This window comes from Dendrobates tinctorius, unplaced genomic scaffold, assembly GCF_039654945.1.
Source record: "Dendrobates tinctorius isolate UK_male_01 unplaced genomic scaffold, ASM3965494v1 ptg000162l, whole genome shotgun sequence".
Taxonomy (NCBI): domain Eukaryota; kingdom Metazoa; phylum Chordata; class Amphibia; order Anura; family Dendrobatidae; genus Dendrobates; species Dendrobates tinctorius.
The window spans coordinates 14200222-14226592 of NW_027361829.1; the positions used below are offsets into that span (position 1 = coordinate 14200222).

At 47.0% G+C, this 26371-nt stretch overlaps 1 protein-coding gene and 1 pseudogene across 2 annotated transcripts in view; one reads left to right on the forward strand and one right to left on the reverse strand.

The window, feature by feature from the left end:
- The window catches only part of TNS3 (tensin 3), a 557580-nt gene that overhangs the window by 58798 nt on the left and 472411 nt on the right, over positions 1–26371 (reverse strand). For both annotated transcript variants that reach the window (XM_073549862.1, XM_073549863.1), the window contains exons 24-25: positions 2454–2540; positions 161–292 (exon numbers count right to left, since the gene is read on the reverse strand). In XM_073549862.1, the coding sequence (XP_073405963.1) occupies positions 161–292; positions 2454–2540 (219 nt within the window). The remainder of the gene's footprint in view (positions 1–160; positions 293–2453; positions 2541–26371) is intronic.
- LOC141052604 (AN1-type zinc finger protein 3 homolog) lies at positions 4815–5944 on the forward strand (annotated as a pseudogene).

The following is a 26371-nucleotide window of genomic DNA, read 5'->3' on the forward strand; positions in this document are numbered from 1 at the left end:
GGGGAACATAATGTGCAAAACGTCTGTGAGTATCAACCAAGATGAACTATACATCAGGCCTATTTTCTTTTTACTGCAGATCTAGCTCTTGTAAGAAGTGTTATCATATTCAAAGATAAGCATGTTCAGAAGAAACAACATTGACAAGACGTTCCCATACCTTTCTTGTTCAGCTGCATAACTGATGGAGGTGGTGTAGCAACTTTCATCGCCAAGCCATACGCTCCTCTGAAGGAATGACTATCCCTAACAATAAATGAACCAGGCTCCTTGTCCTTCAGAACAGCAATCGCTGCATTAAATGGAGAGGATTAAAAAGAGAAGCTAAATGCATAGAGCTCGAAGTAATATTGATGTAACTTTTTATCGACAAAATTCTACATAGTAAGCATCAGGTATGACATACACACGTCATTAAATAATACATTGACTTCTATCAAGTGGCGAATTTAGAGTATACTATGGATTCAAAATGGAATTAGGAAAGCAACTCAAAATCTAAAATATTCCTTCTACAACAAGTCAGTGATGATATAAGAGGGAAAAACACAGAAAGGAAAACACCAATGTCTGCTTTGAGATGTTCCTGGCATAAAGATTGCGTGTACCTGACTAGACATGTGCAAACATGCTGAAATTACTACAAACAAACTCATTGAAGAGAGAATGGTATGCTCTACAAACATGCCGTGCCAGTATGGACAAGTGTGGTAATGCTTCCATGGCCATCGCTGCACACTAGAACGTGCGCCATAGCTCAATGTGCAGCAGCTCTCTATGTGGCCAAGCAACAATGGAAAGGAGGAAAAATAACACATATTCGCAAGCAAAGTAAGCAGCTCCAATGACGTTTCTGATGGATTGTAGCAGAGCCAAGCAAAACAGTAAGCTCCGGAGTCCCAGAAAATCTAGCAGATTCAGCACACATTCATCTCACGTGTCCATGCTTCCAGACATGGCTCCACATATGCACTGTTATGTTACCTATCAGACTAATGTAGAAAAAATACTGTACCAGCCATATTACTGTTCATTTTTGCTTCCTAGATGCAAAGTAAAGCAATTTTATTAATAGTCCGAACTGCTGATGAATTGCGTTTGCATTTGGAAGTCCTTTGCAAAAATGTGACAAGTTGGTCAGAGCCTTTGCTCAGTTTTGCTCTCCTCCCTTCTCTCAGTTTTAGGTCACGTTCACACACTGAGTATTTGATCAGTATTTTACCTCAGTATTTGTAAGCCAAACCCTGGAGTAGAACGGTGAGAGGAAAGTATAATAGAAACACGTCACCACTTCTGTATTTATCACCCACTCCTGGTTTTGGCTTACAAATACTGAGGTAAAATACTGACCAAATACTGAGAGTGTGAACGTGGCCTTAGCGATAACAGCAGGGAGGGAGTTTTACAAATATCAAATGGGGCAGAGCATATACACTGTTAGGGAGATCAGAGAAAACTACAAACCAAAAAGCACATTAAGCCAATTTAGGGGTAATGAAGACAACAGTATCCCGGGTACACACAGACCTCACATCTAGCATATAAAACTCAGAGGGGAAACTGCATAGCAGTAGATGTGCAAATTAATGATTGCAGACAGTCATATAAATCTGTTAATATCAAATTCCCCCTTCCAACCGTATGGAGGTCTAAAATGCAAATCCATCGACACCTTTATACCTTCTGTTACTACATCACCAACCTTTTTAGTTTGAGTGCAAGATGCGTGACCTCGGCAAGGAAATCAGGCAGTGAGTTATCAATCCAACTAAAGAGGCTGTGGCAGAGACTCATTAAGTGGCTCGTCAAGCCAGAAGCACTTGGCGATTTAATTCATATGCAAACAAGGTGTTAATTTCCTGGGAATGAAGCCACACGTAGAAAATATAAAAGTATCAATGGATTTACATTTCCATTATTTGCAAATATTTGGAGGGGTTGATCTTGCTGACAGATGCACTTGCAAGCCATGTGCTCTCTATAAATCACAACATACAGGAAAAGACACCGGTGCAGCAAGAATGGAAGAAAAACCAGTGGTAAAGACACTTCAGGAAAGCTGCCGACATTTTTCCTGAAGCAGTTTTGCCTTGGAAAACTTAGCTGCTGAGCCAGTGTCGGAAAGGCGTTATGTGAACATAGCCCAACATTGATTTTGTATCCAAAGTTAATTATTGACATGTAAAAATATTTTTTTCCCATTTTAGAGGGGTCTAAAGCCTTTGCCCATGTCCCTGATGATTCCTTCAAGTCTAACATGTTGAATTGTTAGTACCCACAAAGGATACAATGTCTGACTTATCTTCACCAGCTTTATTATTTATGTAGGGCCCTCGACATACAATTAGATCGTAGTTGAACAGTGTTTCTATATTCTATATGCAATTCCTAAATATTCGGAAACTCCTGGCGACAACCATAGGCGATTCAAACCTAGACAGAAATAGACATACCTTGTTCTCTTGAAATATCAGGTTTGTACCAGAACTTGGATGTGTCCTGCACAAATTTTACAGTCATGTGTTTGTCTGCCGAATGTTCTGCAGGACAAAAAGTGACATAATATTATAATGCTTCATAGATGATTTAACAGGAAGGTACATGAATCTCAGGAACAGAAAAAGGTTCTAGCCAGACTGTTAAGCTGCATCTCCACTTAAGTTTTGCCAGTAGTTCAACTTTAAATGTTATAATGACTTAACAAAAACAGTAATAATAATTATAATAATCTTTATTTATATAGTGCCAACATATTCCTCAGCGCTTTACAGTTTAACAGTTTCAAAACACAAGTCATAAGTAACAACGTTAACAATACGACAATTAAAGCAAAATAAGACGACCCTGCTCGTCGTGAGAGCTTACAATCTACAATGAGGTGGGGGAGATATAAAGTACAGGTGTGTATTTACAATGATGGTCCGGCCATCTTGAGGGATGGATGGAGATAGTGAATGGGCTACACATGCACACTTACACATAGAATGACTTTGATTAGTGAACGTGATAGGCCGCTCTGAACAAATGTGTTTCGAGGGAGCGCCTGAAACTATGCAAATTGTGGATAGTCCTAATTTCTTGGGGTAGAGCATTCCAGAGGGTTGGTGCAGTGCAGGAGAAGTCTTGGAGTCGGGAGTGGGAGGTACGGATTAGTGCAGAGGTTAGTCGAAAGTCGATTGCAGAGCGCAGCGGTCGGTTAGGCCGATAGACAGAAAATGAGGGAAGGAGATGTAGGGGGGGTGCTGCACTGTGGAGAGCTTTGTGGGTGAGAACAAGTACTTTGAATTGGATCCTATAATGAATGGGCAGCCAATGTAAGGACTGGCGAAGAGCGGACGTGTCCGAGTACTGATTAGCCAGATAGATGACCCTGGCTACTGCATTAAGTATGGACTGGAGAGGGGATAGTCGAGTAATGGGGAGGCCAATTAATAGAGCGTTGCAGTAATCTAGGCGGGAGTGGATCAATGCTACAGTGAGGGTTTTTGTTCTTTCCATGGTGAGAAAAGGGCGGATTTTAGAGATGTTCTTTAGGTGTAAGTGGCAAGAGCGGGCAAGAGATTGTATATGGGACGTGAAGGAGAGATTGGTGTCAAACATAACACCCAGACAGTGTGCCTGCTGCCGGGGTGTTATTGAGGTGCCACCCATGGAGAGGGAAATGTCAGATTTAGGGAGGTTAGTAGACGGCGGGAGCAGAAGTTCAGTTTTGGAGAGGTTGAGTTTCAGATAGAGAGCGGACATGATGTTGGAGACTGCGGACAGACAGTCACTGGCGTTCTGTAGTACAGCGGGGGTAAGGTCGGGGAATGACGTATATAGTGTGTCATCAGCATAAAGATGATACTGAAAGCCAAATCTGCTGATGGTCTGTCCAATTGGGGCTGTGTAGAGAGAGAAGAGAAGAGGGCCAAGGACTGAGCCCTGAGGTACCCCGACAGCGAGAGGAAGAGGAGATGACGTGGAGCCAGAGAACAAAACACTGAAGGAGCGGTCAGAAAGATAGGAAGAGAACCAGGAGAGCAGTGTCATTAAAGGGGTTGTCCGGGCTTTTCACATAATCTCAGTACATATCTAGGCTGCAGAATTATGACAATAAGTAATTTACTTTCTGTCACTAGTTTGCACGGTTTTCTAGATATTCTGAACAGAATGTCCAAGGGGGGGTGTTATGGCATTGAAATGAGAACTAATTGTAACCTCCTACTCTACTCCAAACATGCCCTCTATAGCAACAACCCCACCCTCCATAGCTACAGGCTCTCCCCGTCCACATGAAGAAGCCCTCATCACACAGTAACAAATTCTTCCCCTCCAGCAGCCTCAGTGCAGAGAGCAGAGAGCTGCTCCTCCCCCAGACACACACTGAACAGTTATCTATGGAAAGTGAAACTAGTGAGGAGGGAAAATCGTCCTGTATTCTGGGCCACCCCAGCACCAAATCTGCTGCTGTGTGAAGATATCAGTGACACAGAGCTGTCTCATTCACACAGCAGAGGCTTTGTCACACAACAGTAAAATTAGTAAAATTAGAAACTAGGATTCTTAATATTCTTTGGCTATGTTCACATGGATTAGTACCAAAATCAGTGACAAATACGACCACTGTGCAAATCTCATTTATGTGACCGAAAACTGCAGATTTCACAGAGAAAAGCCAAGTATTCTTGACGAGGTTAGTTCTCGCGAAGATCCGCGGCAGCTCACACTACAAGTCGGCAGAAGACATAAGGGGTCAGCATTGGATAGCTGAACATACGACTGTATGATAATGTGTGTGTATCATGTTCGTTCAGTATGGGTTATGTAGACTGAGTACTTTCTGCATGACAGTATGCAAGACACTAAACATCTGAAACTTTTACCATTAATGATCGTGTATTTTAAGGATGACAAATGTAATGATAGAGATTTATCCTATTTCACGGTCTCCATATATTTCGGAGCTCTATTTTCCTGTACGAGACCTCCAAATCTCCCTTCATTTTACATGACTATAGCGGGGACACAGGAGTATGCAGAGAGAACACACAGCAGTCACGACTGCAAGCAGCAGGGAAAACTCCGACCATGAGAACGGACTTAGGAGAACTCGATGTTGGATAAATGCAGCTTTAATCGAAACAAAAATATTTTTGAAAAAAAAAAAACAAACAAAAAAGGGGTGGCAGGGAGTGCGAGCGGCGCGGAGGCCCTGGCCTTGGTGTAGAGAGAGCGGCCCAGGCCTGTGAGACATGGGAGACACCGGCAGCGAGCAGAGCAAACCGCCCAGCCTCCCCCCCGCGCTGCCCCTGCGGATTCTGGGGGTCCAGTAAGAAGATGAATCTGTGTTCAAAATGTTTTACAGATTTCCAGAAGAAGCAGCCGGACGAGGACTCAGCCCCCAGCACAAGCAGCAGCCAATCAGATCTATTACCCAGCGAGATAAACAGCAACAACGGAAATACGTCTCTACCCCGCAGAGCGGCAGCCCCAGCGCACCGCGCGCCACAGACCTGAATGTAGCTTCTCCCAGCGATAAGGAATGTGGGCCCTGCACAGATACAGCTCACTTCTCTCTAACCACACTAACCAAAAGATCCTGTGACACAGATTCCCAATCAGAGGATGAAACTTCCCCCATGAAATGGCCTTGATTACTAGACAGCGGAGAAGGACCCCACAGTAACCGCCCCAAACAGAAGAGCCGACGCCGCTGCTTCCGCTGCCAAATAAAACTACAGTTGGTACAACAGTGGTTGATGTCTTGTCACTGCGGTTACGTGTTTTGTATGTTACATCGTCTCCCAGGGCAGCACGTTTGACCACATGGGCGAAGAGGCCATTCTGAAGATGGTGAAGCTTGACCGCAAAGTGGGCAGATCCTGCAAAGCGTATCGGCGACGCCTGCTCCTGCGTGCCACCAACCTCCTACATCCAAATGCTGTTTCTATTAGTTCACTAATGTTAGCCTTATTTAGGACAATGTTAAGCAGGCTCACTACTGAGCAAGTCAGACTACAGCCAATCAGGTTCCCTGTTCTTTTTTTATTTTTATGAGAACCACGCAGGTACTTTATCTAGATGAAAGATGATAATGGCCGGATGGTGGCTGTTGTCCATGATGAAAGCTCCAGGAATTTATTTTAATCTTTATAATTGTATTCATTTCTATACATTTTTCCCCCGTTCCACTGATTTAAGTAATAATAATAATTGTTTTTGTCTCTCTTCTAATCTGGTTCTCCGATCGGACCATCTCACCATCGTCTTCACCCATTATTTTCATATTAGCCCTTAAAAATCATAAATTATAAATAAAAGTTGGGTTTACGCCGATCGTCCCATATCACGTGGCATCGCTAGAGGAGGTCCCAGTGGTCACTCATGTCCTGTGACTGAGCATTTTTATATTAGCAGCATCAGGGATTTCACTGGGTGGGGGTCTACCCATCCTAGTAAGAATATCAGGTTAGTTACTCTGATATAACCCAGACCGCCACACATTATTATCTCGATGCGCTTTTTATTTGGGGGGGGGGGCACCTTGTGCCCTACCCAGGGGCGTATCTAGGGGGGGGCAGCCGGGGCAGTTGCCCCGGGCGCAGCCAGCAGGGGGGGCGCAGTCGGGCCGCCTAATGCAGCGGTCCGCAGTGTCCTCCCTGGCGGCTGCGTTCTGCCGCCCCCCCGCCTGAGAGTCAGCGGTTCTCTGTGTCAGCTGTCAAGCCGACAGCCGGCACAGAGAAGGAGGCCGCGCCGGCTCCCAGGGAACAATTGTACTGGCGTCTATACAGACGCCAGTGAAATTCCAGCTCTGACCGCCGGGCCAGAGCGACGTCAGCAGCGTGATCAGGTCATGTGATCACGCTGCTGACGTCACTCCCCGGCGCCCAAAGCAAACGCTGGTGGTGCTCCTCTGTGGAGCTGAAGAAACCACCGAAGATGGGAGATGAGGGGGAGTTAATGAGTGGAGATGGGGGGGGATTTGTAGAGGGGATGGGGGTTAATGAGTGGGGATTGGGTTAATGTGTGGGGGGATTTGGAGTGGTGATGGGGTTAATGAGTGGGGATTGGGTTAATGTGTGCGGGGGTTAATGAATGGGGATGGGGGTTAATGTGTGGGGGCGTTAATGAGTGGGGATGGGGGTTAATATGTGTGGGGGTTAATGAATGGGGATGGGGGTTAATGTGTGGGGGTGTTAATGAGTGGGGATGGGGTTAATGTGTGTGGTGGTTAATGAGTGGGGATGGGGTTAATGTGTGTGGGGGCTAATGAGTGGGGATGGGGTTAATGTGTGGGGGTATTTGGAGTGGAGATGGGGGTTATTTAATGTGTGGGGGGATTTGGAGTGGTGATGGGGGTTAATGAGTGGGGATTGGGTTAACGTGGGGGGGGGGCGCCAAACAGAATTCTTGCCCCGGGTGCCAGAGAGCCTAGATACGGCTCTGGCCCTACCAGAGTGACTGGGATTTACCTGATTGGCTTTTGTTTGCTATTTGCCAAGTGACGTTCTTTCTGGTCAAATAAACCTAATTCACAGCACACTAGCCATGTAGCCATGTATGGAGCCTACAGAGCCACATTCTGTAGATATAGATATATATATATATATATATATATATATATATATATATACATACATATACACACTTGGAGTTCGGCTTTGGGGGAGGGGTAAAGGAAATATTTTGTAGCAAACAGATCTCAGTAACTGTTGAGGAACAGCCACAAAAACTCCAGGTTTTTGTACACCTCGCTTCCCTAAGTGTCAGCTTGCAAAAAAAAAAAAAAAAAAAAGGGCTCAGTAGCCTCGATTCTATGCAGCCAAAGGGAAGGGAGTTCCGCATGGGCAGGTACAGAAAAAGCTTGCTCTTAAAAACAAAAAGAACAAAAAAAAAAAGAAAGGTGAGCTAGATATATTTAGTTTTTCAGGCTTTAGTTGGGGTCCAAAAACTACATAGGGTGCACACATTGAGGTCAATTGCTTCTGTATTAAAGGCTCAGACGATCTCTCCACATCCACTAGGGACAGTTAATATAAACCAAGTGTTGCCCATCAGTAGAATGTGTGGAAAATGGGGAAGAACTCAAGCAAATCCAGAGGATGAAATGCCAGTTGGACATTGTAAGGTTTCTCGAGCTTAGTTGAGGTGAAATGCTTCCCTACCTTCCCTCTTATCTTAAAGAGTAAGATAAACAATTTTCAGATCTTCAAGGGTTAAAAAAAACTTGCTCCTGGGTACAATAGGAGACATTTCTCTAATCTAAAGCTGGAGTCACACATAGCGACTAACCAGCGATCCCGACAATGATATCAACGTGTCAGGATCGCTGGTAAGTCGCTATGTGATCAGCATCCGGCATCGCTGTGCTCATTAGCGCTGATGCCATATCCCTGTAAAAAAAAATAGAATTAAAATAAAAAATATTGTTATTCTCACCTTCCGACGTCCCGCGCAGCTATCCTGCCTCTCTCCACGCTCTGGTCCCAGTAATCCTTTGCGAGAATGACTGCGAGAATGTCACGGTCTCGCGGCAGCGCGACGTCTCGCGGTCATTCGTTGTGACGCCTCTGGCTAATACGTCCAAGAGTGGACCCTCTGGATCGCGGATCCGGAGCCCCTGGGCCGAGCGCACCTGGTGAAGACCGACCCCTGTACAGGGATCGTTAGGGGCAGGACCGCAGGGGGCGGAACCGCGACAGCCGGAGCCAGCAGGGACGACTCGGAGGACAGGCAGACAGAGCAGGAGTAGCGGGGAGGAAAGGCGGAAGGCAATGGCCAGGAGACCACAGGAAAGGCTCAGCGGAGACCACGGGGAGGAGACAGACAGACAGAAATGGAACAGGAACAGGGCAGACAATGGAAACGGCAAGGACAGGCAGGGTACACTGGAAAAGGGTATGGCCGATGAGTGCTGCAAGTCACAAACAATCACCAGGCGCCCTCAGAATAGAGAGGACGCCTGATATATGCGGAGACCGGAAGTGCGCCCTACAGACCCTCCCCTAGCGACGCCCCCTACTAACAGAAGAGGCCGGGGGAACGCGCGCGCGCGGCCTAAGGCCGGCGCGGCCACCCGTAGCAGAGCGGCGAGCAGCGCGGAAGAGCGCGCGGACAGGGGGACGCAGGTGAGAGGAAGCTGCGGCGGGCACCGCCGCTGAAGGGGCATCGGCGGGCACGGCCGCCGATGTCACAGTACCCCCTCCCATATGTCCTCTCCCTCTGAGGTTGGTCAGAAATCTTTTCATGATAAGGGGGGCATCGACATTCTCTCGGGGCTCCCAGGACCTCTCCTCTGGGCCAAAACCCTTCCAGTCGATAAGAAAAAGAGTCTTACCCTTGACCCTTTTCATAGCCAGAATGTCCTTTACTTCAAAGACATTGTTAGAACAAATTGGCGAGGGAGGGGACATGGAGGTTGGTTGGAACCGATTCAAGACCACAGGTTTAAGGAGCGAGATATGGAAGGCGTTAGGGACCCGGAGTGATGCCGGCAACCTCAATTTGTAGGCTACTTTGTTAATGCGCCCAAGTACTTCAAAAGGCCCGATGTACCGAGGACTTAATTTGTAAGCAGGGACTTTCAGGCGGATATGTTTGGTAGAAAGCCAGACTTTGTCCCCGGGATGGTACGGGGGTAGATCCCTTCGTCTTTTGTCCGCGTGTTTCTTAATTCGGATGTTGGCTAGCTCGAGCGCCTCTCTGGTCTCCTTCCAAATTTGCGAAAACTCCTTGGCGAGAGTGTCTGCTGCGGGAACTCCAGACGATGCAGAAAAGGGCAATGGAACCCCAGGATTTAGCCCAGTTACCACAAAGAACGGTGTCTTGGACGTTGATTCGCTGGAATGATTATTATGAGCGAATTCCGCCCAAGGTAGAAGAGAGACCCAATTATCCTGATGGGCGTTAGAAAAGTGGCGTAAGTAGGTGGTCAGAATTTGGTTAATCCGTTCCACTTGGCCGTTGGTTTGAGGATGATACGCTGAGGAGAAGTCGAGAGACGTGCCCAGGAGCCGACAGAGGGCCCTCCAGAATCGGGAAGTAAACTGGACCCCTCGATCGGTCACGATTCGCAGAGGAAGACCATGTAGCCTGAACACGTGGTGGATAAAGATCTCGGCCAACTTTGGAGCAGATGGCAGTCCGACCAAGGGAATAAAGTGGGCCATCTTGGAAAAGCGGTCTGCGACGACTAAGATGGTAGTACATCCAGCAGAGCGAGGCAGATCAGTCACGAAATCCATGGCGATTTGCTGCCAAGGGGCCTCTGGCACAGGCAACGGATGGAGGAGGCCGGAGGGCAGAGTCCTTGGAACCTTGTTCTGAGCACAAGTCCTGCAGGAGGCTACAAAGTCCTTTGCATCCTGGTGGAGATAGGGCCACCAGTAATACCGGGAAAGAAGCAAAAGAGTCTTCTTAATCCCAACGTGCCCAGCAACCTTGGAAGAATGTCCCCAGCGCAGTACTTCCAGACGTTTGTTTGAAGGGACGAAGGTCTTGCCAGGCGGAAGGGTAGAGAATCTCACGGGGGCCACGGAGATAACTTTAGCCGGCTCGATAATATATGATGGATCCTCCTCCTTCTCCGGTGGCTGCAAAGACCTGGAAAGCGCATCAGCTTTGATGTTCTTACTGCCGGGCCGGAAGTGGAGCTTAAACTCAAAACGGGAAAAATACAGAGCCCACCTGGCTTGTCTGGAGTTGAGTCTCTGGGCAGATTGCAGGTAGGCCAGGTTCTTGTGGTCCGTGAAGATAGTAAAGGGATGCACTGCCCCCTCGAGCAGATATCGCCATTCCTCCAGCGCCATCTTAAAGGCCAATAATTCCCGGTCCCCAATGGAGTAGTTACACTCCGCCGGAGAAAAGGATTTGGAGAAGAACCCGCAGGGGACTAGACGTCCAGATGGAGCCTGTTGGGAGAGAACCGCCCCAGCTCCAGTGGAGGAGGCATCAACTTCCAGGATGAAGGGCCTACTAGCCACTGGACGGTGTAAGATCGGAGCAGAGGCAAACGAGCGTTTCAGGGCAAGAAAGGCGTCCTCGGCTTCGGAAGACCAGACGTTAGACTTCGTCCCCTTACGGGTCAGGACCGTGATGGGCTTGGTGACTGTAGAGAAGTGGGGTACAAACTGTCGGTAATAGTTAGCGAAGCCGAGGAAACGCTGGATGGCCTTTATGCCAACTGGACGAGGCCACTGGAGTACCGCGGACAGTTTCTCCGGATCCATCTTAAGACCGGAATCCGTGATGATATACCCCAAGAAGGGTAACGCTGTTTGCTCGAAGAGGCACTTCTCGATCTTGGCGTAAAGACGATTTTCTCGAAGGCGCTGCAGGACCATGCGTACACTTCTCCGATGGGAGGAGAGGTCGGTCGAGAAAACGAGGATATCATCCAAATACACCACCACGCAGGAATAGAGTAGGTCTCGGAACACCTCATTTACAAATTCCTGAAACACCGCTGGAGCATTGCAGAGACCGAACGGCATGACCAAGTATTCATAATGGCCGTCCCGGGTATTGAAGGCCGTCTTCCACTCGTCCCCCGCTCGGATTCGGATTAAGTTGTAAGCTCCCCGCAGATCCAACTTCGTGAAGATTCTGGCCCCCCTCAGCCGGTCGAAGAGTTCAGGAATCAGCGGGAGCGGGTACCGGTTTTTAACAGTGATGTTGTTCAGGCCCCGGTAATCAATACAGGGTCGCAGGGACCCATCTTTCTTCCGGACGAAGAAGAAACCTGCGCCCGCAGGGGACGAGGACTTCCGGATGAACCCCTTGGCCAGATTCTCCTGTATATATTCCGACATAGCCGAGGTCTCTGCTGGGGACAAAGGATAAGTTCTCCCTCTGGGAGGAGTGGCTCCGGGAACTAGGTCGATAGGGCAGTCATAGGAGCGGTGAGGGGGTAAGGAGTCCGCCTCCTTTTTGCTGAACACATCGGCAAACGTGTGATAGGGTGCGGGTAGGCCCGGAAGGTCGGCAGGCTTCGAGCATGGACGGGGACGAGTGAGAGCCCGTAGGCAGTGCTCCTGGCAGGAGTGCCCCCAACGGAGAACTTCCCCACAGCGCCAGTCAATCACCGGCTCGTGCCGTCTGAGCCAGGGTAGCCCTAGAAGAACAGCATGGGCTAGTTGTGGCAGGACATAAAAGGCTATCTTTTCGAGGTGGAGAGCTCCGATTTGAAGGTCTACTTCGACGGTAACCATGGTGATGAGTCCGGGTAAAGGTTTACCATCAACGGAGGAAATAGCGCGAGGGTTCTTCAATACCAACACCGGAATCTGGAGTTTGTCAACCTCCTCCTGGCGGATGAAATTACCGGCAGCACCCGAGTCCACATACGCCTCCACAGATCCACGCTCCCGACCTGTAATTAGCAAAGCTGAAAGGGTAAGGGGAAGAGAGGAATTTTGATCACCTAGGGGGTCCTCTCTTACCTGACCTAGGTGGAGGCATTTCCCGACCTCTCTGGCTTCTCAGGACAAGAACGCACAAAATGGTTGGCACCTCCACAGTACAGGCAGAGACCCTTGGTCATCCTCTCCCTGCGGCGTTGCTCGGACAGTCTGACACGATCAATCTGCATAGGCTCAGGAGCGGTACTAACAGGAGATACAGGGAAACGGGGGACAGGAGCCTGATATAGCCTAAAGGACCTTCTCTCTCCAACTGCCTCTCGAGCGCGCTCCTGAAAGCGTAGATCGATGCGAGTGGCCAGCGAAATAAGGTCCTCCAGAGTGGTGGGGGTGTCTCGCCCGGCAAGCTCATCCTTGATCTTACTGGAGAGGCCTCTCCAAAAGGTTCCCACAAGAGCCTCATTGTTCCACCCCAACTCAGAAGAGAGGGTCCGGAAGCGGATGGCATATTGCCCCACTGTGAGGGAACCCTGGCGGAGGTTAAAAAGGGCCTCCGTGGAGGATGCTAAGCGACCCGGTTCATCGAAAACCTTGCGAAAGGTTTCCAAGAAGGTCTGTATACTTAACACTACGGGGTCATCTCTCTCCCACAAGGGGTTCACCCAGGACAGGGCCTCACCCTCGAGATGGGACACAACGAACGCCACCTTGGCGCGGTCAGTGGGGTACTGAAGGGGAGCAAGCTCAAAATGTAGCCTGCATTGATTTAGAAAACCCCGGCATAACTTGGGATCTCCGCTGTACCTGGGGGGTTTACCCAGACGGGGAGCCGGAGTAGAGACTACGTCCGGGGAGGAAGTTGCAGCGGCAGCAGAGGATTGCAGAGCAAGCAAACGATCATCCACGGATGCCATGTAACCTAAGATGTGGGATTGAGCGTCGCGCTGCTGCGCGAGCTCCTGCTGGAGGCTGACTAAGAGGGGAGCGTGCCCGGGGTCAGAGGTCTGCAGGGCGGACAACCGGGTGTCCATAGACTTCATAAAGGACATTATCCGGGTCTGATTTTCACGAAGAAAAAGCAATTCCTTTTGTGTGGCGGCTGCGGCACCGGCGGGATCCATGGCCTGGTGATACTGTGACGCCTCTGGCTAATACGTCCAAGAGTGGACCCTCTGGATCGCGGATCCGGAGCCCCTGGGCCGAGCGCACCTGAAGACCGACCCCTGTACAGGGATCGTTAGGGGCAGGACCGCAGGGGGCGGAACCGCGACAGCCGGAGCCAGCAGGGACGACTCGGAGGACAGGCAGACAGAGCAGGAGTAGCGGGGAGGAAAGGCGGAAGGCAATGGCCAGGAGACCACAGGAAAGGCTCAGCGGAGACCACGGGGAGGAGACAGACAGAAATGGAACAGGAACAGGGCAGACAATGGAAACGGCAAGGACAGGCAGGGTACACTGGAAAAGGGTATGGCCGATGAGTGCTGCAAGTCACAAACAATCACCAGGCGCCCTCAGAATAGAGAGGACGCCTGATATATGCGGAGACTGGAAGTGCGCCCTACAGACCCTCCCCTAGCGACGCCCCCTACTAACAGAAGAGGCCGGGGGAACGCGCGCGCGCGGCCTAAGGCCGGCGCGGCCACCCGTAGCAGAGCGGCGAGCAGCGCGGAAGAGCGCGCGGACAGGGGGATGCAGGTGAGAGGAAGCTGCGGCGGGCACCGCCGCTGAAGGGGCATCGGCGGGCACGGCCGCCGATGTCACATTCGTGCAAAGGATCACTGGGACCGGGAGCGTAGAGAGAGGCAGGATGGCTGCGCGGGACGTCGGAAGGTGAGAATAACAATATTTTTTTTATTATTTTTTACAGCTGGTCGCTGGTCTCCCGCCTGTCACACGCAGCGATGCGTGCTGGCCAGCTGGAGACCAGCGACGAAAAATATGTCCAGAGGTTTCTTGCAGCGATCAGCGATAACGGCAGGGGGGCCGGTCGCTGATCGCTGTCACACACAGCGATCTCGCTGGTGAGATCGCTGTTGTGTCACAAAAGTTGTGACTCAGCAGCGATCTCGCTAGCGAGATTGCTATGTGTGACTCCCGCTTAAGAAATTCCAAGGCCTAGAATGGCAAGTTGCATATGCATTGGGTTCCTCAGACCTTGGAAGAGTCCTTCAAAGACTGTTTAGCGGGCTGACCTGTCTCTTCAGGGGTGTCTTGACCAAACTACTCCAGTTTTCAAGGTCAAGCAGAAGTATTCCTTGCTCTTTAGAAAGTGTGAGAGGTTAGAAGTAAATGTCAAGGGATTGATTACCAAGTGGAATATGTATGTAGTTTTTCAGGCCTAAGTTGAGGTCTAAGAGCTTCAGGAGCTATGTATCTGAGCTCATGTCACTCCTTTTAGGTCCAACTCTTCTCAGATATTTAACGGCAGTTCCAAGCAAGAAAAGTACTTAACCTTGAGTAGAAAGGTGCGAGAGACTGGAAGGGTGGACCCAAGCAATCGAATGGAACGGAGCCCCAGGTAAAGTGTAAATGGGGTGTTTTTGACCTTAGTTAAGGTCTAAAGGTACTGTCACACTTAGCGATGCACCAGCGATCCCGACCAGCGATATGACGCGGTCAGGATCTCTGGTGCACCGCTAAGTGGTCGCTAGTGAGCTGCCACACAGGCAGATCTCACCAGTGACATAGCAGCAGTCGGGGGTCGTTACTTACCTGTCAGACGAGGCGATGAAGACGTCCTCCCGCCCTCGTCCACGCGTCGCTCGTCGGCGCCACAGGAAGCCCAGGAGGAAGATGACGACGAGAAACGGTCCAGGACGCTCTCGCGCAATCAGCGATAATCAGTAGGGGAGCCGGTCGGAGGTAAGTATCAGACATAGCGATATCGCTAGCAATATCGCTGCTACGTCACAAAAACCAGTGACGTTATAGCGATATTGCTAGCGATATCGCTTAGTGTGACAGGCCCTTAAGGCCTTCAAAAACTAGTGTCCACATGTTTTCTTCACTTATCAGATCTCTTATGTGCTAATCCCTCTGTAGATCTATGAAGGAAGATTTTAGAAAACATTGCACATGAATATGAAGTGGGAAAAATGTTGGGAATCCCAATGGATGGAATTGGATATACATATGATTTCTTAGTTGAGGTCTAAGACCTTCGAGGATGATATAGTGTGCGCACTTGTCTACTTGACACTTGTTTCTGTCCTTCATAGTCAGATGGACTTTCTACAGATCTTTGACTGTTTCTTCCAGAATTCCTCCTACTATAACAGCACTATCAACCTATAGAAGTTGAGCTTTATCTCGACTGGGCTTTCGAATCGCCTGGATAGTAATAGCTGACAACTGTCTGGTAGCGCTCTCACCCACAATGTCTGCCCCGATCTAGAAGATCCATTGGCACTTATGCACTTAAAGGAGGCTTAGTTGTCTAGGGAGCGTGGAGTTAAACTATCTATAGACCTTACCATGCAAGAAGACTATTTGGAGCAGGAAGTCTCTCGTAATACGGGCAGCAGGTGATCGGATATTTCTTGCGACCCTTCATGCAAATCCCTAGATGAAGCCCACTTATTTCCCCCGGTTATATTGTCACAGATTTCTAACCTCTTCTTTTTTTTCAGGAACCAAACTTCTCTCAGCAGGAAGCAAGATCCAAGGATCTTCTCTAATGCACAATTTTTCTAAGGACCACTATGTCCCACCACACTCGCCACCTGATTATGCAATAGACAATTCTATTCCGTACTGTTTTTGTCTGGATTTCTGCTTGGTGTTTGCATTTTTTTTTTTTTGGAGGGGAGGGTGAGGGAACGTGTCAAATACCAACCAGCCCCCTGAGAAGATAATGGTCCTATGTCATTCCGCCTTCCCCATGACTCTAGGCACAAGGTTAGTCTGAAGGGTGACCAGAGTGGACGCTACCATGAACATTGGGATGGTTTGCCTCGCAGTGGTAGCTCACTGGGTTATTCCTTTGAAGTATCCGTTCTGTGAAGTTTATTAAATGTAAGGAAAAAAGTTTTAATTTCTTGTATCTTTAAAAAGAAAAAAAAATATCTTATTTAACCATTTTTTGTGTTCTAGGTTTACTTAATACATGTAGCCTAGAACTGCTTTAGTTTAACATTGTAAAAACAAATATATATACAAAAAATTTCTGGTAACTATTCTTTTTTTTTTTCTTCCCTTCCTGCTGAAAGAAAAAAATTAAACAACTGAAATTTAAAAATCAAACAAACAAAAAACACAATAGAAATAGCCTAATGAGTACCGTACATAAAAAAAACAAAATGCAATATTTATACTTGGACTTACTAGGTTCATATCTGTGTTGGAGCCTCTTTTGGGAAACCTGACAGAACTCATTGCAGGACAATAAGATCCATCTGGAGCCATTATTATGTTCCTATATAGAAGATATGTACCGGTAATCTGAACTCAAGCTAAGGATGTGGAGAATAAAAGAACAAAGCTCATAGTATGACGATTTTTAGGGCTTACTCGGGAAAAAAAATGGCAAAAATGCAACATGAGTCACATGTTGCATTTTTGCAGTTTTTTTCCCCAAAAGTTTTTACAGCGAAAAAAACCTGCATTTTACAGTAATGGCAAAGTGAATGTGATTTCTGGAATCTCATCTACATGCCGCGGTTCAATTTTTCTTTCCAGATTTGAACCGTCAAAGCATTTTTTCCAAATCTGCAACATGTCAATTCTTTCAGTGTTTTTGCCAGGGCTGTGGAGTCGGTAAGCCAAACCTGCAACTCCGACTCCTCAATTTCCCTTACACCGACTCCACCTCTCACATATATTGCTTATATTTATGTGAAAAATGTATTGTAGTACAATGTGAACATCAGACATTTAATCATTTTTATGATACAATAATCAAGATATTTAGATAGAACACAATATATATTTATTGGAATACAACTTTAGAACACAAAAAACTGTAATAAATTGTAAATATGTAATACACTATGTAATATCGATTACATATATATTGTATGTATGTATATAACACTATGCAATAAACTATGTAAGTTGCAAAAAACAGTTTTCAACTAAAACATACTAAATAACATTTGTGCAGTCTATGAATTTGTTCTAAGAAATAGAATTGCCTCCATCAGATCCTTCTTCATAGATGACCTCAAATCTGATCTAATAATTTTAAGACTAGAAAACAACCTCTCTACACTAACTTGGGTTGGAGGTAAAGCCGTAACCACATGGGCAACATCTCTAACAATTTCCGGGTATAACGGAATTGCCTCATGCACAGTGAGTTTTGATGAACGGTTGAATTTTTCTATTTCTTTGAGAGCAAATGAAACATTTTGCTGAAATATGGTCAATCTGCTTGCTATACTGTATGAGACGGAGTGAAATCTTTTTCCTTGTGGCAACGCTTTGCCTGCTCCATGTCGTCCAAATACTTGTCAAAGTCAAACTCCTCATCTGATGAGGATGAAGATATGGCAGCAGTAGCACTGTCAGGACCCAAGTCCTCTTGCGCCTGGCAGTTCTCCTGTAGGCCACTCATCCTAACTGCTACCTCAGTCAGAGCTTCTTTTCCTTTAGTAAGCTGTTGATCTTCAAGCAGTATACGATGACTTGGGTCCACATAAACAGCTGCCAGAAAAATTTTATTTTCCAATAGCTGTGTCTCTCTCTGTTTCATTGAAGCAGAAATGCCATGTGCGATTAAACCTCCTCTTTGGGACAGGCAAAATAGCAAGTTCTACCACTCCCTTGCCACCTGTGTCCATTGACCTTCATTTAGGGTTACCTGATGGTTCGCCATATCTATAAGAAAGGTTTTAGTTCAAGCAATCGCTCAATTATTAAATAAGTGCTGCCCCAACTAGTGGCTTGATCGACAATTGCTCCTTTCCCAGCACGTCTCTTCAAGATGGAATCAATTTTAGGGGTTCTGGAGGCAATAACCAATTTCCTCACTTTTTCAATCAGATTTCCAGCATGTCCTTCTTGCAGACTCTCTCTTATTGCCAGCTGCAGCGTTTGCACAACTTTCTCACTTTCTCCAGCACGGGGCCCAGGAATCGGATCCTGTGCAGGGCAGGCACCCCTCCCCCTCCTCTCTCTGGTGACGACGGCAGAAGACAGGACAGAGGAGGGGAGATTGCCCCCTGCAGTCCGGAGCCGGTGCAAGACGAGAGCACTGCAGCATACAAGTGAGTTTTGATAGGTGCGTGTTATGAATGGGTCACCGAGGAGGATAGCAGGCCCAGGCTAAGCCACAGAAAACCAGAGAGGTTGGTAACTAAGCTGATGCAGACCCCTGATCCTGTCCACACAACTAGCAGTAGCCGTGGAGCGTACCTACAATGGTCCTAGACGCCTCGGCACAGCTGGAGAGCTAACTAAGCCTAAAGCAAGAAAGGAATAGATAGCCCCCAAGCATATATTGTCGGTGAGACAAGATGAAAACACAAACGCAGGCAGAAAAATAGACTGAGCAAACGATGAGGCCCACACTGACTAGACAGGGCAGGAAAGGAAAGACACTGTCTGCAATAACGCAAAAAATCCTGCAAAAAGTCCAACACGTCTGATGCACAAAAACACTGAAGTCGCACGACTTCGCCCCCACTATATCAGCACTCTGGTATATTCTGAAAGCAAAGCAAAAAGAGACCAATATAAAAGGGGACAAATTAAACTGGCACATGCAGTAACATATGGGCGGTGATTCAACACAGCTCCAGCCGGAGACAGCTGACCTGCACAAAGCAGAGATAAACAAAACCAGATCAAATGCAAACAGAATAGCAAATGAACCACTTAGCTCAACATGCAGGGAAAGAGCAGGAGACATCAGACCTCAGGAGGCACAGGAAGAAAATCACCAGAAGGGATAGAGGGAGTAAGCTGTCTTAAATCCCAATCAGAAACCCCAGATCTCCAATCGTCTTCCTCATTATCAGGTTGCAAGCCTCTGTCAACCAGATCAGCTCCACTACCTCCAGTAACCACCAGAGGGAGCCCAGAAAGAGAACTCTCAATCTGACCAGCTCCACTATCTTCAGTAATCACTAGAGGGAAGCCAGAGAGAGAATTCACAACAGTACCTCCCCCTTGAGGAGGGGTCACCGAACCCTCATCCACGCCACCAGGCCGGTCAGGATGGGCCCGGTGAAAAGCACAAACCAATCTTTCGGCATGAATGTCAGAAGCAGAGACCCAAGAATTATCCTCCTGGCCATAACCCTTCCATTTGACCAGGTACTGGAGTCTCCATCTAGCCAAACGAGAATCCAATATTTTCTCTACCTCATACTCCAAATTACCTTTAATCAATACAGGGTCAGGAGGCGCCGCCATGGGAATTACTGGCTCTACAAACCTCTTCAACAAGGATTTATGGAACACGTTATGAATCTTAAACGTAACTGGAAGAGCCAAACGGAAAGAAATGGGATTAAGGATTTCCAAAATCTTAAAAGGTCTAATGAATCTTGGCTTGATTTTTGGAGACGCAAATTTCATAGGAATATTCTTTGAGGACAACCAAACCATATCACCCACTTTAAACCGGGGACCAATGGTCCTATGCCGGTTGGAAAACCGTTGGACTTTTTCCTGAGAGTGGGACAACTTATCCACCACTTGATCCCAAATCTGCTGCATTCTCTCTACCACAGAATCCACACTTGGGCAGGCCGAAGATTCCACCTGCCCTGAAGAAAATCGAGGATGAAACCCAAAGTTACAGAAAAAGGGCGACATCAAAGTGGCAGAACTAGCCCTATTGCTTAGCGCAAATTCGGCCAAGGGCAAAAATGAGACTCAGTCATCCTGATCAGCAGATATGAAACATGTCAATTAGGATTCCAAAGTCTGGTTTGTTCTCTCAGTCTGTCCATTGGTCTGAGCATGAAATGCAGAGGAGAATGATAACTGAATTCCCAGTTTGGAACAAAAAGCTCTCCAAAATCTGGAAACAAACTGGACTCCTCTGTCCGACACAATGTTCTCAGGAATCCCGTGCAACCGAACCACCTGTTGTAAAAACAAGGGCATCAACTCAGAAGAAGATCGCAACTTTAGGAGTGGTACAAGATGGACCATCTTCGAAAATCTATCACAGATCACCCAGAAAACAGTCATTCTCTGAGAGACAGGAAGATCAGAAATAAAATCCATTGAGATATGAGTCCATGGCCTCCTGGGCATCGGCAGGGGCATCAACAACCCACTAGAACGAGAACAGGGCTTGGACCGAGAACAAGTCCCACAGGACTGCACAAAATTCCTGGCATCACGATATAAGGAAGGCCATCAAATAATAAGAATCTTTATTTTTATATAGCGCTAACATATTCCGCAGCGCTTTACACACATTATCATTGCTGTCCCCGATGGGGCTCACAATCTAAATTCCCTATCTTTGGAATGTGGGGGGAAACCAGAGTACCCGGAGGAAACCCACGCAAACACAGGGAGAACATACAAACTCCTTGCAGATGTTCTCCTTGGTGGGATTTGGACTCCAGCGCTGCAAGGCTGCAGTACTATACACTGAGCCACCGTGCCGCCCAAGAAAAAGACCGGCTCACCAAATCTCTGGTACCAAAAATACCTGGATGACCAGCCAACGCGGAGTAATGAATTTCAGACATTACTCTTTTCCTCCACTGGTCAGGGACATACAATTTTCCCATAGGGCAACGTTCAGGTTTGTCCTCCTGAAATTCCTCCAGGGCACGGTCTCAAATCGGCTGACATGGCGGAAAGAACTACACCCTCATTTAGAATGGTAGTAGGCTCGGTCACATCAAGAATATCCGCAAAGAAACTCCTAGAAAGGGCGTCCGCCTTAGCATTCTTAGTGCCCGGAGGAAAAGAGACCACAAAATTAAAACGCGAGAAAAACAAGGACCACCTAGCCTGTCTAGGATTCAAGCGTTTGGCTGATTCAAGATAAATCAAATTCTTGTGGTCGGTGAGGACCACAACTTGATGTCTAGCACCCTCCAACCAATGTCTCCACTCTTCAAATGCCCATTTCATGGCCAACAATTCCCGATTCCCCACGTCATAGTTACGTTCAGGTGGGGAAAATTTTCGAGAAAAGGCGGCACAGGGATTCATCTTAGAAGTCACCGGATTTCTTTGGGACAAAACGGCTCTTGCACCAATCTCAGAAGCATCTACTTCCACCTGAAATGGGTGTGAGGCATCAGGCTGCCGTAGAACCGGAGCAGAAGTGAATCTCCGCTTAAGCTCCTGAAATGCCGAAACTGCCTCTGGAGACCAATTCACCACATCAGCGCCCTTTTTGGTCAAATCAGTCAGAGGTTTAACAATACCAGAAAAATTACTTATAAATTTACGGTAGAAAAAAAAAGACTGGAAGACAGAAGGGACATTAGTGAGCCCAAAAGGCATCACCAGGTACTCAAAATGTCCCTCCGGAATATTAAACGCCGGCTTCCATTCATCCCCGTGCTTGATGCGAATAAGATTATATGCCCCCCTGAGGTCAAGCTTGGTAAACCAACAGGCACTTTTAACTCTGGAAAATAATCAGAAATTAGGGGTAACGGGTACTGATATTTAACAGTGATTTTGTTAAGGGAACGATAGTCAATACATGGCCTTAATGAACCATCTTTCTTGGCCACAAAAAAAAAACAACCCAGCACCTAAAGTTGAAGAGGATGGTCTAATATGACCCTTCTCCAACGACTCCTTGATATAAGATCGCATAGCATCATGTTCGGGTACCGATAAGTTGAAAAGCCGACCCTTGGAAAAGTTACACCCGGGCATTAACTCAATTGCACAGTCATAACTCCTATGAGGATGCAAAGACGCAGACTTACTCTCACTGAATACATCAGAAAAATCAGCCAAATAGTCAGGAATATCATGAGACTGGGAAGAGGTGGAGAAAACAGGAGTGTCACTAAGAACACATTGACAACCCCAACTCTCCACAGACACAGATTTCCAATCTAAAACAGGATTATGAGTTTGGGAAACCCAGAACAATAGTAACATAGTTTTGAAGGCTGAAGGAAGACCTTATGTCCATCTAGTTCAGCCTATTTTTAGTGGAGCTGTTCTGCATTGTTGATCCTGGGGAAGGAAAAAACTCACAGAGTAGAAGCCAATTTTCTCCATAGGGAAAAAAATTCCTTCCCCTAAGCTGGGTCAACCATCTATATATAATATTCTGTTATTCGTAACCTTCTATACTGTAACTCACAAGAAAAGCAAATTGTGCAACACCAAAAATTTACAATTTTCTTGGTGGTCTGGGGCGACCCGCATTATCACCTGGGTCCAAAACTGGGGTTTATTCTCCGCCAAAGGGGTAGCATCAATACCCCTCAAAGGAATAGAAGTCCGCAGGGGTACCATGGGAAAACCACAACATTTGGCAAAGTCAAAATCCATCAGGTTGCTGCTCCTGAATCAACAAAAGCCTTAGCAGAAAATGAAGATAAGGAGCAGATCAAGAAAACCGACAAAGGAATTTAGGCTGTACATTGCCCAAAACAGATGAGTGAGCAAAATGTTTTTCCTGCTTAGGGCAGACGGAAATTGTATGAGAGGCGTCCCCACAAAAGAAGCACAACTTATTACGCCTTCTAAATTCTTGACGTTGAGCCCTAGAAAAAACCCTATCACACTGCATGGGCTCAGAAGTTTCTTCGAAAGGCAACACCGCCTCTCGCATATAGTTTTACGTTCATGTAAACGTCTGTCAATTTTAAAGGCCAATAACAGAGTCGTCAAGACCAGAGGGAACAGGAAATACCACCATAACATCTTTTACGGTTTCTGCCGAACCCTTCCGAAAGAGAGCTGCTAGGGCATAGGCATTCCATTTAGTAAGGACCGCCCACTTTCGGAATTTTTGACAATATAACTTTGCAGAATCCTGACCCTGGTTCAATGCCAATAAAGTTTTCTCAGCTTGATCAATAGCATTAGGTTCATCATACAACAACCCCAAGGCTTGAAAAAACGCATCCATATTAGCCAGAATAGGATCTCCGGGTGTCAAAGAAAAGGTCCAATCTTGCGGATCGCCGCGTAGCAGGGAGATGACAATTTTAACCTGCTGCACAGAGCTTCCCGAAGAGTTAAGTTTCAAAGCAAAAAAAAATTTACAATTATTCTTAAAAGTCAAAAATTTAGACCGATCCCCAGAAAACACATCAGGAGTAGGGATTTTTGGTTCAACAGCAGATGATTGAGCGAGATAGGCAGAAATTCCCCGCACTTCAGCAGCAAGCTGCTCAACACGATAAGACAATTGCTTAGTCTCCATTTAGACAAAAAATATCCTCCTACAGCCCCACAAAAAAAGGGGAAAAAATTTATGAAAAAAAAATTCTGCCACTTTTTTTTTTTAATTCTTTCCTTCTTTAGAGTACCCTAGAGTCTAAAGTTAGGCTGGTGATTCTGTTATGAATGGGTCACCGAGGAGGATAGCAGGCTCAGGCTAAGCCACAGAAAACCAGAGGAGGTTGGTAACTAAGCGGATGCAGACCCCTGATCCTGTCCACACAACTAGCAGTAGCTGTGGAGCGTACCTACGATGATCCTAGATGCCTCGGCACAGCCAGAGAGCTAACTAAGCCTAAAGCAAGAAAGGGCAAATCTAAACTGCCCCGGAGCAGACCCCAAAGGAATAGATGGCCCCCAAACATATAATGTCGGTGAAACAAGATGAAAATACAAACGCAGGCAGAAAAATAGGCTGAGCAAATGATGGAGCCCACACTGACTAGACAGGGCAGGAAAGGAAAGACACTGTCTGCAATCACGCAAAAAAACCCTGCAAAAAGTCCAACACGTCTGATGCACAAAAACACTGAAGTCGCAGGCAGTAACATATGGGCGGTGATTCAGCACAGCCCCAGCCAGAGCTAGCTGACCCACACAAAGCAGAGATAAACAAAACCAGATCAAATCCAAACAGAATAGCAAATGAACCACTTAGCTCAACATGCAGGGAAAGAGCAGGAGACATCAGACCTCAGGAGGCACAGGAAGAAAATCACCAGCAGGGATAGAGGGAGTCAGCTGTCTTAAATCCCAATCAGAAACCCCAGATCTCCAATCGTCTTTCTCATTATCAGGTGGCAAGCCTCTGTCAATCAGATAAGCTCCACTACTTCCAGTAACCACCAGAGGGAGCTCAGAAAGAGAACTCTCAATCTGACCAGCTCTACTATCTTCAGTAATCACTAGAGGGAAGCCAGAGAGAGAATTCACAACAGGTGCGTGCCCCTGCTTCTAGGGGGCGGCCATGATTCACACACAGCTTTTTTGAGGATCTATTTTTTGCAGAAAAATGCAGTGTGACTCTGAGCATCCCAGCAAAGTCAATGGGTTTCAAGATATGACATTCAGACACATTGTTTTGTGAGGATCCGTTTTTGGGCTGAATGAGCATGTCAGTTTGTGTGGCGTTTTTCTATTCTGCTTTTGAAAACATTATCTATGAGCTCAAAAACCTTTCAGGTGATGCGGTTTTTTAAAAAGCTGATCTGCTTTTGCAGCTGAAAAACGTATTGTCACACTCAATGTTTGGATCTCTGGCAGATCTTTGCTCACATATAACCTTTTTTTTCCTTCAAGCCTCTGGCTTAATGTTAGTTTTTGCCCCCGGTGGCCGCTGGGGTTATTACAACCTTGGTTGCTGCTATTGGGTTGCCCCTGGTGGCCGCTGGGGTTACTACATGAGTAAATTAGCCAGCACGTGTTAACCCTCCCCTCCTTCCTATAAAAGGGTGTCAGGTGCTCTGGATCACTGTTGGTGATACTGGTCATTTCCTAACCAACTTTGGAGGAGAGAGGAGCTATTGGGAGCAGTACTTTGCAGCTCATCCAGAGCTTTGGTGTTTCAGCTGTTCAGTTGGAAGCTGTATCCAGGTGCCGTACTCTGTTGCCTTAGGAGCATTGGCAACAGAGAAAGCCAAGTTGTTTGTTTTCCCTGTTTGTTGTTTTCCTTAATGTTACATTAGTACAGCGGTGGGACCAGTGTCTGCACTAGCCAGTTACCGAGTAAGGGATAGGTGCAGGGCTGGTGAAGGATTCAGGTATCCTGGTCAGCGACAGGTGAAGAGCCTGTACAGGGAACGTTAGGAGTGTTCAGGGACACAGCCTCAGGAGTGTTCAGGGATACAGCCTCAGGAGAGTGCAGGAGGTGTCCACGTCCCCTTTCCGTATTGTAGGGCCCACCGTTGTAACGGTGTCCCCGGTGTTGTTTGTCTTGTTGTTTTAGTTACTGACAGGCTGGTCGTGTCACACAGGGCATGTCACTTCGTGACACGTATTCTCAACAAACGCAGCAAAAAATCTGTGAGTGAATGTAGCCTTAGATCAGGAATAGAACAGCCATTTATAGGATATTTCATAACTTTCCCAAATTCCTATGAAAAAATATTCAGCACATTCTGCATTGAACTATTGTACCGAATTTATTATATATTTTAGGAGTCGGAGTCGGTCCATTTTATTCCGACTCCACCAAAATGAGCACCGACTCCAATTCTATAGCCCTGGTTTTTGCAGCATTTTTAACTAACTTAAATGTATGATGGGAAAAACAAACAAACACAGAATAAAATAAAAAAAAAGGATACAAAGGCACATAAAAGCATGCATATTTGATGCATGCATTTTATGGCCCTATTATGGGGCCCTGATAACAGACTACCTAACAGCGGAGGTTGGCACCCTAAACACAATCGAGATTGGCGCCCCCGCTTAACGATGGCTGAACCCTGATACTCCTAAATAGCCCTGGACTGGTGCAGCATGTAGTCACCCATTTAACCAGGAAAGGAGTGTATAGCTATTGCCAATATAGGTAGTTGAATAGGCAACAATAGAAAACGTGCAAGAAAACGTGCTGTAAACACAAGACATAAAGTGACATGTGCAAACAAATGAGTACCTGACTAATACTGTTCCCTGTGACTGAACACCTTCCTATTAGCGGAGGTTGGCACCCTACTGGTACTAGTGTCTGA